The 13,365-nt window shown below is 45.9% G+C and overlaps 1 protein-coding gene across 1 annotated transcript; it reads left to right on the forward strand.

The window, feature by feature from the left end:
• The first annotated feature begins 2,788 nt into the window (after nt 1-2,788).
• LOC129617261 (uncharacterized) lies at nt 2,789-4,189 on the forward strand. The gene is made up of 3 exons (XM_055532589.1): nt 2,789-2,938; nt 3,666-3,996; nt 4,041-4,189. Exons 1-3 carry the CDS (start codon nt 2,789-2,791, stop codon nt 4,187-4,189), a joined length of 630 nt encoding a protein of 209 aa, XP_055388564.1.
• Nucleotides 4,190-13,365: the final 9,176 nt, after the last annotated feature.

Consider the following 13,365-nt stretch of genomic DNA (forward strand, 5'->3'; position numbering starts at 1 on the left):
GTTCTTGCTGACGCGAGGTACTGACACTCTATGAAACAGCCCCCCACTCTCTTCATTGCAGATCTTGCCACGCGTCATGGATAGCTAGCCCGCTTCCTGCCGATCCTTCTTATGCCAAGGACTTATTAGATCTCAAGGCTGCAGATGCTGGACTTTTAAATGAGCTACAGGTCTTATGGTTGGTCATCCTTCTCATCTATTTGGTTGGAATCGGGATTTTCCTCTTTGGAATTGTTCTTTGTACAACAAATGATTCAGTCGCTGCAAACTCTGGCCATCCAACGTCTGGCGGCCCAACAGCAACAGCTTGGGGACACCCTCAGGCCCGGAGCGACCATCGGAAGAGGGAGGGAGACCGACAGATCTTTCGGCTTCGAGGGGTCCCTATTTGAACGACCCCTGGATCTGGCTTGCGGACGGAGACGGACGCGTAGTGGGACAGCAAGGAAACCACCGGCGAACACGAGGACTGCCGCAACACGATGTCGAAGACCTTCCGCAGTTCCGCTTTAAGAGTCTGACAGGCGAGGGATCTCTTTCTCCTCAACGGTCTCATTTAGGCGACTGGTTCCACCGTTTATCACCAAAATCTATTGCGACAATTACAGCCCCAGCAGCGACAGGACCAACCCTGTCCCAAAGCCCCTCTCTAGCGTCCGTTGTGTCTGCGCCCGAGTTGCGGTCCGCGACAGTTGACCCTATCAGCATAAACGAGACGAATCATGGCCGGGCTGTGAATAACCAAGGTCGACTTCAGCAGTCTCGAATCTTTCGCGCAGAGGGCGAGCATGACATGTCGCCATCCAACGAACCAGACGATGATCATACTCCAGCGCAGATTGAGCCAGAAGCACGCGAATCGAGCGAGTCAGATAGCCCACAGTCGTTCACGATTCCTTCCAGATCGGACGACTCGACGATTGGTGTCGCAGAAATTTCTCATGGAAGATCAATGCGACGACACCACACGACTCGCCGTTCTACTTTCCTTCATCGTCCCCCCCATCAGCTCGCTTTGGTGCTTCCCACAGAACCCCCCCAACAGCAAATACAACTCCCGCCTATGAGCCGACAGAGAACAGCCATCATTGACTCCCACTTGTGGCTCTACCACATCTTTCTAGCGCTTGTCTATCTCTTGATCACCATTACTGACATTCGCTCGCCGGAACGCTGTTCTCGCTCTGCTGAATCTGATATCGACGACTACATCGAAAACGCGCTCCTTAATTGGACTCTCTGCTGCGGAGCAAATCCAGAAGGGCTCTCTTGCTCGCGGAGACTCTCCTCCTGGTGTCGAACCCTTTGGACCTGCAAAAGAAGCAAAGAGTCTGGTAGCAGGAGGCTCACGAAACGGGAGAAAGACGGTTTAATTCATGAAGCACTTGAAGCAAAATTCGAAAAATTAACCGCCTGCTGCATTTGCTTCAACGATTTTCGTCCCTCGGATCTTCTCGTCGTTGTTCCATGCAAGTATCGCCATTACTTTCATCGCGGATGCACACAAATATGTACGAAAATGACTGAATTCTATTTCTGACCTTGTGGCTATGCAGGGCTTCGTCGGCATAACTCGTGTCCGCTTTGCAGAGGAAACCTTGAAGACGGATTAGAGAGACTGCGGCGTTGCAGATCCCTGGAAGGAAGTTCGCAAACATTAGATGCTACGCGAGTCGATGTGGATTCTGTACGCGATGCAACGCTAGAACAGGAAACTAGGAGCTGATTCACAAAGTTCCTTCCTCAGCGTATCTGACGCGTTATTCTTTGTAGTCGAATAGGATAGGAACCAATAAATGAATCCACTGCTCTCTGAAAATCCCAACAAATGTATCTAATCTTAACCCTAAAGCAGTAGTGCCGTCAGAAGGCTTTGCTGAACCAACTCTAATTTTTGATAACCAGATTCTGCCACTGTGTTCTCTCAAATATCTCAAAGTTTAAGTTGCGAATTTTCACTTGGTACATTGATCAGCTTGAGAAATATGGGCTCGCCGTGTAGTCCCGGTCAAATTTCTGTCCACAGAAACGGAACCTAGCTAACTCTTATCATATATGCCTGCGAAGAATGTACCATCCCTTCTAAAGAAAACGGAATTGGTGCTTGAAGGTGCCGACACTTCGAAAACGATTGCCCTGACAGAAGTATCAACAGTGGAAAATGATCAACTTCAGGACGCTTCCTCGTCGGGCCCACTGTCCGCAAGAAAAACATCCCATTTGGTTCAGGAGTCATCGTGGGAAGAATCATTGAGACTACTAAGGGGCCCCGAGAAAACGTCAAAGTCTCAAGATCGACCCATAATGTCTCCTCGACCGAAATAATTCAGCAAATACGTTTGCGCGCAACTGACATCTTCGAGCAATGTTGCTACAGAGATGAGTCTCTATTTTTTGTACTTTTCGTAGCGATAACTCTTGGAAGGACTTGCTACAAGAAAATTCACAAGTGTTCGATTAATTAAGTTAACAGACCGCAATACGCTTGTTGAACCTCTGAATTGCTGGAGATCTGGAAGCAGGAATTTTTTCGAGCAAGAAAGCAAACAAACGGCAGGCGCCGATTTTGAGCTGATTGTACCCACCTTTATTTCTACCTTTAGTTCTCAAGCGTTAAGATGATGTTCGTTAGTCCATTCTTGTGCACTTTATTATTGCTTTTCGTTCAATCTTTTGCGGGAGAAGCTGCCGGAAAAGAACCACAACCAAAATTTCATATTCCAAAAAAAGAGGAGAAACAAGAAATTAAGAAGGTGTGCTAGAGCGAGCTACAGTTCACAGCTTACCAATGCCTCCGCAGGAAATTAAGCAAACGGTTTCAACTTGCTATCAAGGCTACACACTGAGAAATGACAAAAAGTGTTTCCGAGAAGTCATTGAAGCTCCACTGGAAATCAGTCCGGTTGTGAACGTTCCTTATTTGCAACGTTGCCCACCCGTAAGCCCCGCGAGCACCGCTTGCTGTCTCATTCTCTTTTGCTCAGGGCTTTAACGATGAAAAGAAGAAAAATATCTGTGCAACTTCAGTCGAGGTAATGGCACCCGCAGTCATGTTGCTTGGCTAGCTTCTTTCACCTTAGGTTCCTCCGGAATTTTATTGTCCGACAGGATGGTAAGGTTTTCAGAACACAGGAATCAATACAGCATACGTCCTCAGGCTTGATAATGTTGAAGACTGCATCATAACCGAGCCTCCAGTCTGGGTGACTGAGGTGGGCAATCGTTTTCCTGTCTTGTCATAGCTCGATGGTTTTGCAGTGCCCAAAGGGAAAAAAGTGGGAGTTCGTTGACGGCCGCTGTGTCCTGGCGCACAAAACAAAGCAGATTGTCAGCTCAAAATGCCCTGATGGAGCGCATGTGGAAGAGGATGGCCACTGCTGGAAACTCATCTCCACCTATGATTGGTAAGCAACATTTTACTGAACTGTAAGAATTCTTCTAAAATCCAGCACGCCTGAAAAAAAAGAGAAAAAGGAAAAGAAGTCTAAGAAAAATGACAAGGATGTATGGAGAAGATTGGGAGAAAAAAAGTCAAAGGAAGATGGAGGAAAGAAAAAACACGAAGAAGAAAAGAAGCATGAAGAAAAACAAAAAGTGTCCCTTCTGAAGGAAATGGAGCAGGTACTTCAGATTTGGTAAACTATGGCAGATTCTTTGTTATCAAGGTGACTCCACCACAAACTGTGAAAGTTGGTGTCGCATCACAGCTGTGTGAAAAGAAGATTCGAGTTGAACCCATTGTTCTCCTTTCATGCCCTGAGGGATTCGTTGAAATTGAGGACGAGCAATGCTGGCGAGAGGAAGTCACTGCTCCAGTGAAAGTTTGCGCGTCCAAAGAAGGAAAGGACGAACTGGATTGCCCTCCAACTACAAGATCCTCCAAGAAGGTTGCCAAATGCCCAATAGGAACTGATCGCGAGAAAGAGAGATGCTTCCAAACGACAATAGTGCCCCTCGTGAATGTCTGTCCCCATGGCTGGACGGATTCCGGAGAGGGTAGGTGGTACAGCCGTGGCTACAACAAGCATCGCTCCCTTCAGGTTGCATCGGTAGCGTTGAGACTCCAGGAGTGGAATGCCGTCCCGGTCTTCGTCTTGTGGGTGAAAAATGTGTTGGGGAGCTTGTAAGACCTGCCATAACATTGACTCTCAAAGTACCCGCAGAAGACTGTGAAACAAAGAAGTATTAGAGACATCGTTTTCATAATTGACCATCAATTTTAATGTTCTTAAGGTCGTTCAATCAACATAGTTAAAAAAGGATCTTTTCCGATCTCTTTTTCTGTTAAGATTTAATCTTTAATTCACAGTTGAATAACTGTTAACAATTTGGCGCTTAGTGACTTTGTTGCCATTTCACATTAGCTTCTCTACTTATCGAGTGCATGCGGACCGAAGATCAAACAACACATTTTCTGCATTACTGATAAGAACAACTGAATGATCTCTTTTCCTCTGAAATAGTAGCTAGTTAATTTCTAGATTTTTCAGTGTTAGCATTTCCGTCACTTTTCTAAATATGGCAAAACAGAAGAAACAACGTCCGTCAGACGCATCCACCGCTCCATCGGAAAGATCTGCTAAAGGAGATGGACGCAAGCGCCGACGCCAACAAGAGAGTGGGTGGCATTGGACCATCGCTGCTCTTGTATCGTTTGGTACGTCCGATTGAACAGTGGATTGATAATGGTGTGTGCTTCAGTCTTATCAATCTTGATGTTTACTGCTGTTGGGTTGACCGATTGGCGAAAAGCAGATAGCTATACCATCAACCACGAGAAATCGGCGTACAGTTTCAGAACAACTTACTATGGATTATACAGCATCTTGTACAGTGGGGGATTGACGCGAAAAAGTTGGGATACCCTTCGGAAGAATATCTGTGCAGCAAATGATATGTATCTTCCGTACTTTTTGTCCCAATCCTCGATGGGATTCTCCGTGGATTGTCCATCACAGTGTCAATCGTTTTATAAGACCAAGTGCTCTATGTATGGAAGAATGGCGACACTCAACTATATGGTAGGAGAAGTCCTTCCGATGAGTGATGATTTTCTGAATCCAGATGATGGCAATAATATTGGTCGGTGCCTGTCTTGCGCTTTGCGGATCGGCTTGGGTATTTGTTTTTGGAGCTCAACGTTTCATTTGCATGGTGAGACACGAACAGGCAGACTTGCGTTCTATTTGTTGTTCATCCTGCTTCAGTTATTTTGGGGGCTTGGAGGTGCAGCTCCTCTCGGTTTCAATTTTTGGTGGCTCTACGATACCGATATCGCTTTCAACAAGATGATTTATGATTCCAACACACCATATCCATCACTCAGCATTTCGTATTATATGAACCTTTGCGCTTGTATCGGACTGATCTGTTGCGCAGCCTTCGCTGGAATTGCGGCATGGATTCACGATCAACAGGAGTGGAAACGAGTATGGCGAGTGTCCTCCTGGGTGACTCATCATCTTCTCTTGCTCAGAAACAAGCTGAAATTGATCAGCGGGTTCTTAACGAGCAACTGGGTGGATCGCCCTTCCCCTACGGGGGAGCGGGTGCTGGGGCGTTCGGCGGGCAAATGGGACAGATGCCAGACCCCAAGCAGTACGGCCAGCCAAGGGTGGGTGTCTGCTTGTGCTAGATCGTACTACCTTTTACAACTCTCAGGGTCCCGTACCGCCTCGCGGATACGGCGCCCCTCCTCCAGGGCTTCATGCAGCACAAGCTCCAGGAACTGTGCGAGGTAAGGAATCGCTGGAGAAGATCTGATGTCACTTCATCTCCCATTAGGTCCTCCGATGCCCACAGGTAGGCTTCTGAACAGCTGCAGCAAGTGATGCAACGGGCTCTCTAGGGTATCGTCCTGCTCCTCCCATGGGCGCATTGCCGCGACCCGGAGCACCCCCACCGAGAGGCTTCATGTGAATGAAGCGTAGACTTCTTCTTTGTGTTCGTTTGCACGCTCAATTTCTGCATTGTCTCGGAGAAGGGTACAGGAACGTTTCTTTCCAGAATTGGGGGACGTGGTGCATAGCATCCAATTTGTTCATAACTCTTCGGTATGATGCTGTTGATCTTTTTGCTGACTACTCGCGGCTATCAATTTCTGAGTACGGCTAGTTAACTCCAATAGCGTAACCTCGTAGTAGATTTTGGTTCCCAATACCGGAATTCCAACTCTCCGACGACTACCAACGCACAAGCCAACCAGACCCTATGAAAACCCAAAGCTGCATCAGCAATGAAGCGGATCTCATACTTGATTGAGTGGTGTTACATTATGCTCTCCGATAACGGTCTTTTGGACCGCGAATCGTTTGCTTGGATCGGGTTCCTTAACGAGGGCAGCAAACTTTTGTTTCAAAAATTGCTCGCCAACTGCAAAACAACAAGAATGAAGGAACCCCGCGATGGATATGTGTTACTCGGCGAAAAAGCACTGAGCCTAATGACGGCAAAATCCCCAAGTTTCGATGCAGCGTGACACCTCCGATCCTTTAATTCATATACTGAATACCCTGGTTCCAACTCCTCCTACAAACAAGACTAAAACAGGCCTCGAATAAAACGAGGAATCAAAGTCACCTCTTGCAATGGCATCATAGCAGAACACCATAGGAACTGCAGGACGTTGCAAAAAACTATTACCAAACAACATAAAAATCTCCGTTTCATGGTGACACTAATCGCTGTTTAATAAAAAACTGCCAAAAAATGTGTTTGGTTTTGAGATGAAGAAAAAAGGGTGAAAATATTTTGTTTTAGGTTCCTTCAACCAGTTTTCGGATCCATTCTTGGAGGTTGGTGTGCTCTCGCTCACAGCTTACCAAGCAATCGTTTTGGTGTTTCGGTACGTCGAACTGAATCTTCATCTTCAAGTGAAACGAAAGCATGAAGGGTGATTATTCTGCTGACGCACCTTAGGATAACTGCCCTGAAACGTCCAGACGCCGAAACACGGCAATGAAGCTTTTGTCCGAGTGTTAGTGCTGAAGGGTAACTTTGGCGTTTTGTTGCTGGACGGCTGCGTGAATGCCATGTGATTTGAAGGGTCTATGAATTGTATGTAGCGGACATGCTGGAGCTGAATAGGAGTCCGTGCTGCTCGGCAGTTGTCAAGCTTCTTTCTGTAAGCTCGCGCGAAGCTAGAGAGAGAAGGAATACAGAAGGAAGCAGTTGCTTGTCGTCGCACCTCAGATGAATTTCGTCTGGAAACAGCATCGTAACTTGGGCTACTCCCGATGGACATCTCAGAAAGACCTTTTGGGGAAGGAATGGAGACGATTGGAAAAAGTTTTCCTACCTGCATCTTGCATGAAGCTTCTTCGATTAAAGAAGTGTAGAGGACAACTCCGTTCAAGTCGTATGGCCATGAATTGTACAATCCTAGATGCACTCCGCGGTCAGGGTCATCGTAGAGCTTCTCCCTGCTGACTACTTTAACGACGTTCTTCTGTTTCAATGGATAGATTTGAGAGAATGGAACGTGTAATGCAGGAGTTGGAGGAAGAATAGGCAGAGCGTAGCGTCTAAGCTGGTCTTTAGGACCTTCTGAATTGTCTGAACTTTGATTCAAGTGGCAAGTTAACCGATTCATCAAGCGAGAGAGTTTTCCGTCTCTGGATCCCACCATTACTTTCGATCTGAAGAAGCACACATTCCCACATTCACTCAAGTCGTAGTATTTTCCCTACAGTGGCGTGCCTCTAAGAAGTATGGGGCGACCTTCATAAACGACCGTGCCGTTTCGATTCAGCTTCTCCCGTTCTCGATAATGAATGAAGGTTGGGGGGTCCAACTCGCTGATCACGACTGACGTGCCAAGTTGAATGGAGTCAAATTGTGCTTCGCAGACCTACAAAATGGGAATATGGGATAACCAGTTTAGATTTCCTCACATTTCGAATGATAACGGCAGCGCAGTTCATAAAAAGGTCTTGAATAATCTGTGCCAGCGCATTCTCCTCCAGGCTTTCGCTCTCCACTGTTTCAACGACATCATTCAAATAGACGGGATCAACAATCAGAAGGGCTGTTTCGGATTTGAATGATGGAGCAACCGGATCTCTCGTTTCTTCGTCTTCAATGTATTTTCGATAGACGGGATGGTTGCTGAGATCTTCTAGTTCTTGATATGGAAGAAGAAAACGGATCGGAGTGGCTGAAGGTTTTTGAACGACGCATCGGACACAAAAGGGAAATTTGCGAACAACAATTCCTTGAAGGTACGGAAGGGTGGAGGTAAGGGAACGGGTTGGAATGCCTGTTGAATGGAGGGATGATAAAGAATAAGAGATGATTTTGATTACTGGAAAGTCGACGAACGGGGATGTGGGCGATTGGTCCCAACGACATCTTCGAATTCTGCGAAGGCTTAAAAGCAACAGTCGATGTTGTTCCAATGAAGCAGAAGGGATAATCACTCCAAGAATCGAAGCGGGTATTCGCGGCGCTGATCATGTGGGAATGCGGACATTCCAGTGGAACTTTTAGCAATCTAGCGGTTCGGACCATCCAACCAGATCGAATATGTTGCAATGGATCAACGTCTTTATAATGAGAAGCAGAAACTCCAACAAGAGAAATGATGAAGCCATCAGTAACAGCAAAGAATTGGATCGTCTGGCAATGCGATATGCTGTCTAGCCTCCGTTGCGCCGATAATCCCTGGCGAATCAGCTTGCGGAATTCCGAAAATTGAAGTTTTTGAAGGGGAGATACAACCATTAATTGGAGGAATATATCAGGGCTTGTGATTTCTAGAATGGAGAAATCATGAAATAGAGGGGAAAGAAAAATTCTGACCTTCTTCAATGGAGCGAAGAATGGATAAATGTTTTTTGTTCAGCCGTTTTTTGATCTTTCTCAATGCGCTAGAATAACACGGAACTCTGATTGTAGCTCTCGGAATCGTATTGCTGTGGAGACACTTTAATAGCCTTATTGTCCTCCATGCAATGAAATACGACGCCAAGACGTAACTCATCGCCAGAAGCACTGCAGTCTCTGGCTTCAACTCCGCCTCGATGCTATTGATCGTTTTCAGGATTAATGCGCCTGAAGGATCTTTATCTATGAATTGAAACTTTGTCCCCCTTCGAATTGGATCCTCCCACAGCCATAAGACGTCAAAGGGTTCTCCTGATCCCAGTCCAAGCGCCACCAGTTGATCCACAAAATTTGACCCTTGAAGAGAAGCTGAGAATTTAATCGGAAGCGGGGACTTTGGTGTTTTTATTATGGAAGCTGGGGTTTGGCTGTTGGTGATTGGGTGAAGCAGGTCTCTCGGCGGAGTTATGAATGAATTAGGAATCGAGGTTTGTCGCAATGGAAGCGTAAAGCCTTTACACGCTGCTGGAGAGGTATATGAGTTTTTTTGGATTCCAGCTGCTGATAGACGGTGCAGTGTTGGCCTGTTTGGTTGCACTGAATTTCTTTTTCTCTGAAGAATCTTCATGAATTCCTCGTCGCTGTCTTCTTGACCAGCAGAATGTCGTCTGGTTGGTGATGTTCGGGCACCTAAGCAATTAATGGAGCCACATGAAGCCTTCCCGGAGCCCACGTTTGACGACCGTGAAGGCATTTGTGCCTTCCTCTTATTATCATGCCCTTTTCTCGATTGAGAGGAATCACTGGGAGCGTGCTGTCTCCCCCCGCGACATTGAGGTCTATGATCAGTAATGCCAGCATCAGCGCTAGATGGGGTACCTTCCAAGATTTCGGACTGAAAATGGAGGCTGGAGTTGTCGCTTTCGGGATGGACGTCCGTAGAGACACTCGATGAACGGCTTTTGTTGGAATGTTTTCCTGGAACATGATCTTCGTCTGCTTCAGCTGCTTTCATATGATGACGTAAATCATGTCGTGCCTTTTCTAAGGAGGACTCTGAAGCTTTCACTTGGTGTCCTGTTCGACAAACGATGAACCCCTGAAAGGCACCTTCCGCACTGGTTTCGGCTGTTTGAGGGAGCTGCAAGTGATCATCGCTACCATTGCACTCCACTGGGATACTTGTGACTCTGGAAAGTGCTAAACTTTCCAGTTCGTCGTCAGTTAGTTGACTTGTCGGGCCGGGCTTGCCGGGTTGCGCAACCTGCTTGTTTTTCAAAACAGTTCTCTTCCGACGCTCATTTAGTCTTCCGTCTTTGTTGCGTTTTCCCCTCATCGCTCGGCAAATGTCTGTGAAGTACACAACTTAGCAAAATATTTTACATGAATTAAAAAATGTTGAAAAAAAATGATACCATTAAAATGAGATCGTCGCAAAAACCCCACATTCTCATTTTCTCAACCTCATTCTCATTTTTTCAACCTTCTTGCTCGGCTTGAACTGAAGTTCAATTATGCTCCACTAAATGTGAAGTAGAGGCTGCGGATGGTCGGCTCTTCCACAACCAGAGGTGTAAAGAAGAAAGGCAACCCCTTCTTTAATGAGTACACAAGTTGTTGCCGGCTCATTGTTCGCTCCATTGCTAACGTTGATGTCTCGCCAAGAAGGTGAAGACTCAAAAAAAGACCTGAACGACCGCAGCACCACTTCACTAAACAGCATACTGCTCTACTTGCTTCATGCTCTCTACCATTGGGATTCAAAACAGTGCTCCTGGTATTGTCTTGTTGTGCCGTGGCTCAGTGCTTCAGTGAACGGGGCAGACTCTCGTCAAGTCAGTAGGTCCACCATGGATCTTGGCAGCAACGTTACGCATCTCGGTCACGACCATCATCATCAAATTGTTTCTTTCTACGTGGTTGCCTGAAGCATGCGTCCCTATCACTCAGCTTTGACCCACTACACTACAGTCAGCGCGTAGTTTGAGTTACGTAAAATGGAGCATCTACGTTCTGTGAAAGATTTATGTTGAAAGTATCATGAGTTCCACTGACCACTTCTTCGCAAAAAGCTGATTTTTGATGAAGTCACGAAGCGGCGCCAACTCCCGCTTCAATCGTTATCGTCTTGTGCTTCCCTATACCACAGACTTGGCGTTCCCCGACGAACATATCCGCGCGTGGAGCCAAGCCTCACTGAAGAGATCCGCTAACCGATCTGTGGATAGTCAGCAATTCACCACCACCCTGATAAAGACATCACCGTGGCTCAAGATAACACGAAACCAATAAAATCAACCATGGACCTGAAACACTTGGCACGATTGTGCAGATTAGTTATCATGCAAGCTATTGTGGTGCGTATCTGTAAGTGACTCATGTTGCTGTCGTTACACCACAACGCCCAACTAGACTCCGGATCAGTTGTTTGCTTCGTTGGTTGAATAAATCTAGAACGATTTACGATGGAAATAAAGGAGCCGTTTCTCGCACGACAACCTTCAGTTGAGAAGAGATTCCCATCTTCTCTGGCATTCCTATTTCTGGAGGTAGCGGCAGCAGCACGTCCTGACTCAATTTCAAGAAGTTGGGGTGAGTAACAACCAGTTCATCAGTCAATTGATAAAATGTCTTGCAGACAATTTTGAATCATGTGTTAAGGATTCCAGATGTTCAGAACGCATCATCTCGAGGGACAAATACACAAGCAAGACTTCAACCCCATAGAAGAATTTCGAAAACTTATTGGACCATCAATAACCTCCTTTATAACATCAACATTTAGGAAACCACCTGGTTTGTAGTCAATCTCGAATAATCCATAACAGTGACCTCAAAATATCATCGACATGGTCTTCTTCACAGCGATCTTGTGTGTGTCTGTTCAGAACGTCAGGATGGGAACACAGCAATCTCTCAAGTTCCGGTTAAAGAGTGAGTTTCCTGATTTGTCGGTGCCGTATCACATTTTGGGACATTTGGGACAGTTTGGGAATCATGCCAATGAACAACAGCGATCATTCCCACATTAACGCCACAGTTCAATGCTTTTTGGCAGATAAGGCAAGTTTCTAATCGCGGCTTTTCAGTTACGTCGTTTTTGCAGCCAGCTCTAGCAGAGTATCTTTCTGATTTGGAAAAACGGCAAAAGGAAAACGGCTTTAGCGACAACTCCATCACTTCAGGATTGAAGGACTTCGTGAAGGTACTTCTATTATTTGAACTGTCATTCATGGATTCACTCAGGCGCATGATTTGTTTATGAAGTCTAACAGTCGATATAGTGATATTGAAATGGCTGCATCAATGAATATTGTCAAGGCGGTGAGGAACTCAAATGAATCAGACTCTACAAAAATATTTCAGAAGCTATTTCAAGGTGATGATGTGGTTCTGCGTGATCAACCCTTAGAAGACCTTTGGTTTCAGAGGCTCCCCAGACAGGCACCATGTCGAAACTAGGCAGAGACTTCCGGGTTTGTTCTCGTTGAATGTCAGATCCCCTTTGGTCTTCCTTAGATGGCTTTGAGATGTCAGTCCCATGGACAAGTTGAAAGTACGTGGTGGTTGAGCTGTGACGCATCCAAAGAATCTGTGCAGGAGATGATCAAAGGTCGGGTAGCAAATTGGAGTTCAAAAATGTATCGGTTCACTCCTCCATATGAAACCGTTCGATTCTTATTTCAGACTGGCTTCATAAATGTGGCGAGAAGTGCAGCATTTACATGAATCCCAGTCCCAAACGGTTGGCTATGTTCTTCCACACAGAAAGCAATCGACTGAAAGGAATCGTGATTCCCAGCGAAGAAGTCACAATCAAATGCAGAACTTATAATCTGTATGCAATCCTGTGCTGCAAAGAAGGTCATTGGTTCGCATGTATACCTGTAAATGGGTGGGTGTTTCATTTCTCTATTTAGAAATTGAATTTCTTTGAATAGGAAATGGTATAAAGTTGACGATGACATATTCCCCGAGGAAATCGTATTGCAACCATCTAGGCACTACCGTTGGTTCTTCTACAAACAAAAATCGCAGCAGTCCCAAGGGGGTTTGCCAGATTGGATACCGTTTTTTTTTCTTGCCACGTCGCATTATTCACATCTGTGCTAATCTTTTGTGTTTGGACTGGTGGAATTCAAATAGAGTGAACAAGCATTTCAAACACAGTCACTAGGCAAAGCGATTCTTCTCGAAACAATTTAAAGGAACGAAAACGTGAAGTCCTAAGCGTTTATCTGTTGACGATCCAGTCGATTTGAAGGAAATGGAAACATCTCGCGTAACGAGCGCGACAATTTGATCAACGGTCTTGTGAAGGCGGCAGATGGATTGACGCTGCATCGCAACAGGGACGGAATGCGTGTGTCACGAAGACGTTTTTTTTATGCCTCCATGCAACTTGTGTGAATGAAGAGTCTAATATTTTCTTCAATAGTCATCGTAATGCAAACGACTGGAACACCACTCCAGTTTGTCTGTACTGCACCAATCATCGTGTCTCATGTGCCTGAATCCAAATACTTGAGAGATAAACAACCA

The sequence above is a fragment of the Condylostylus longicornis genome, unplaced genomic scaffold (assembly GCF_029603195.1).
Source record: "Condylostylus longicornis isolate FDR11 unplaced genomic scaffold, ASM2960319v2 ptg000467l, whole genome shotgun sequence".
In the NCBI taxonomy this organism is placed as follows: Eukaryota; Metazoa; Arthropoda; class Insecta; order Diptera; family Dolichopodidae; genus Condylostylus; species Condylostylus longicornis.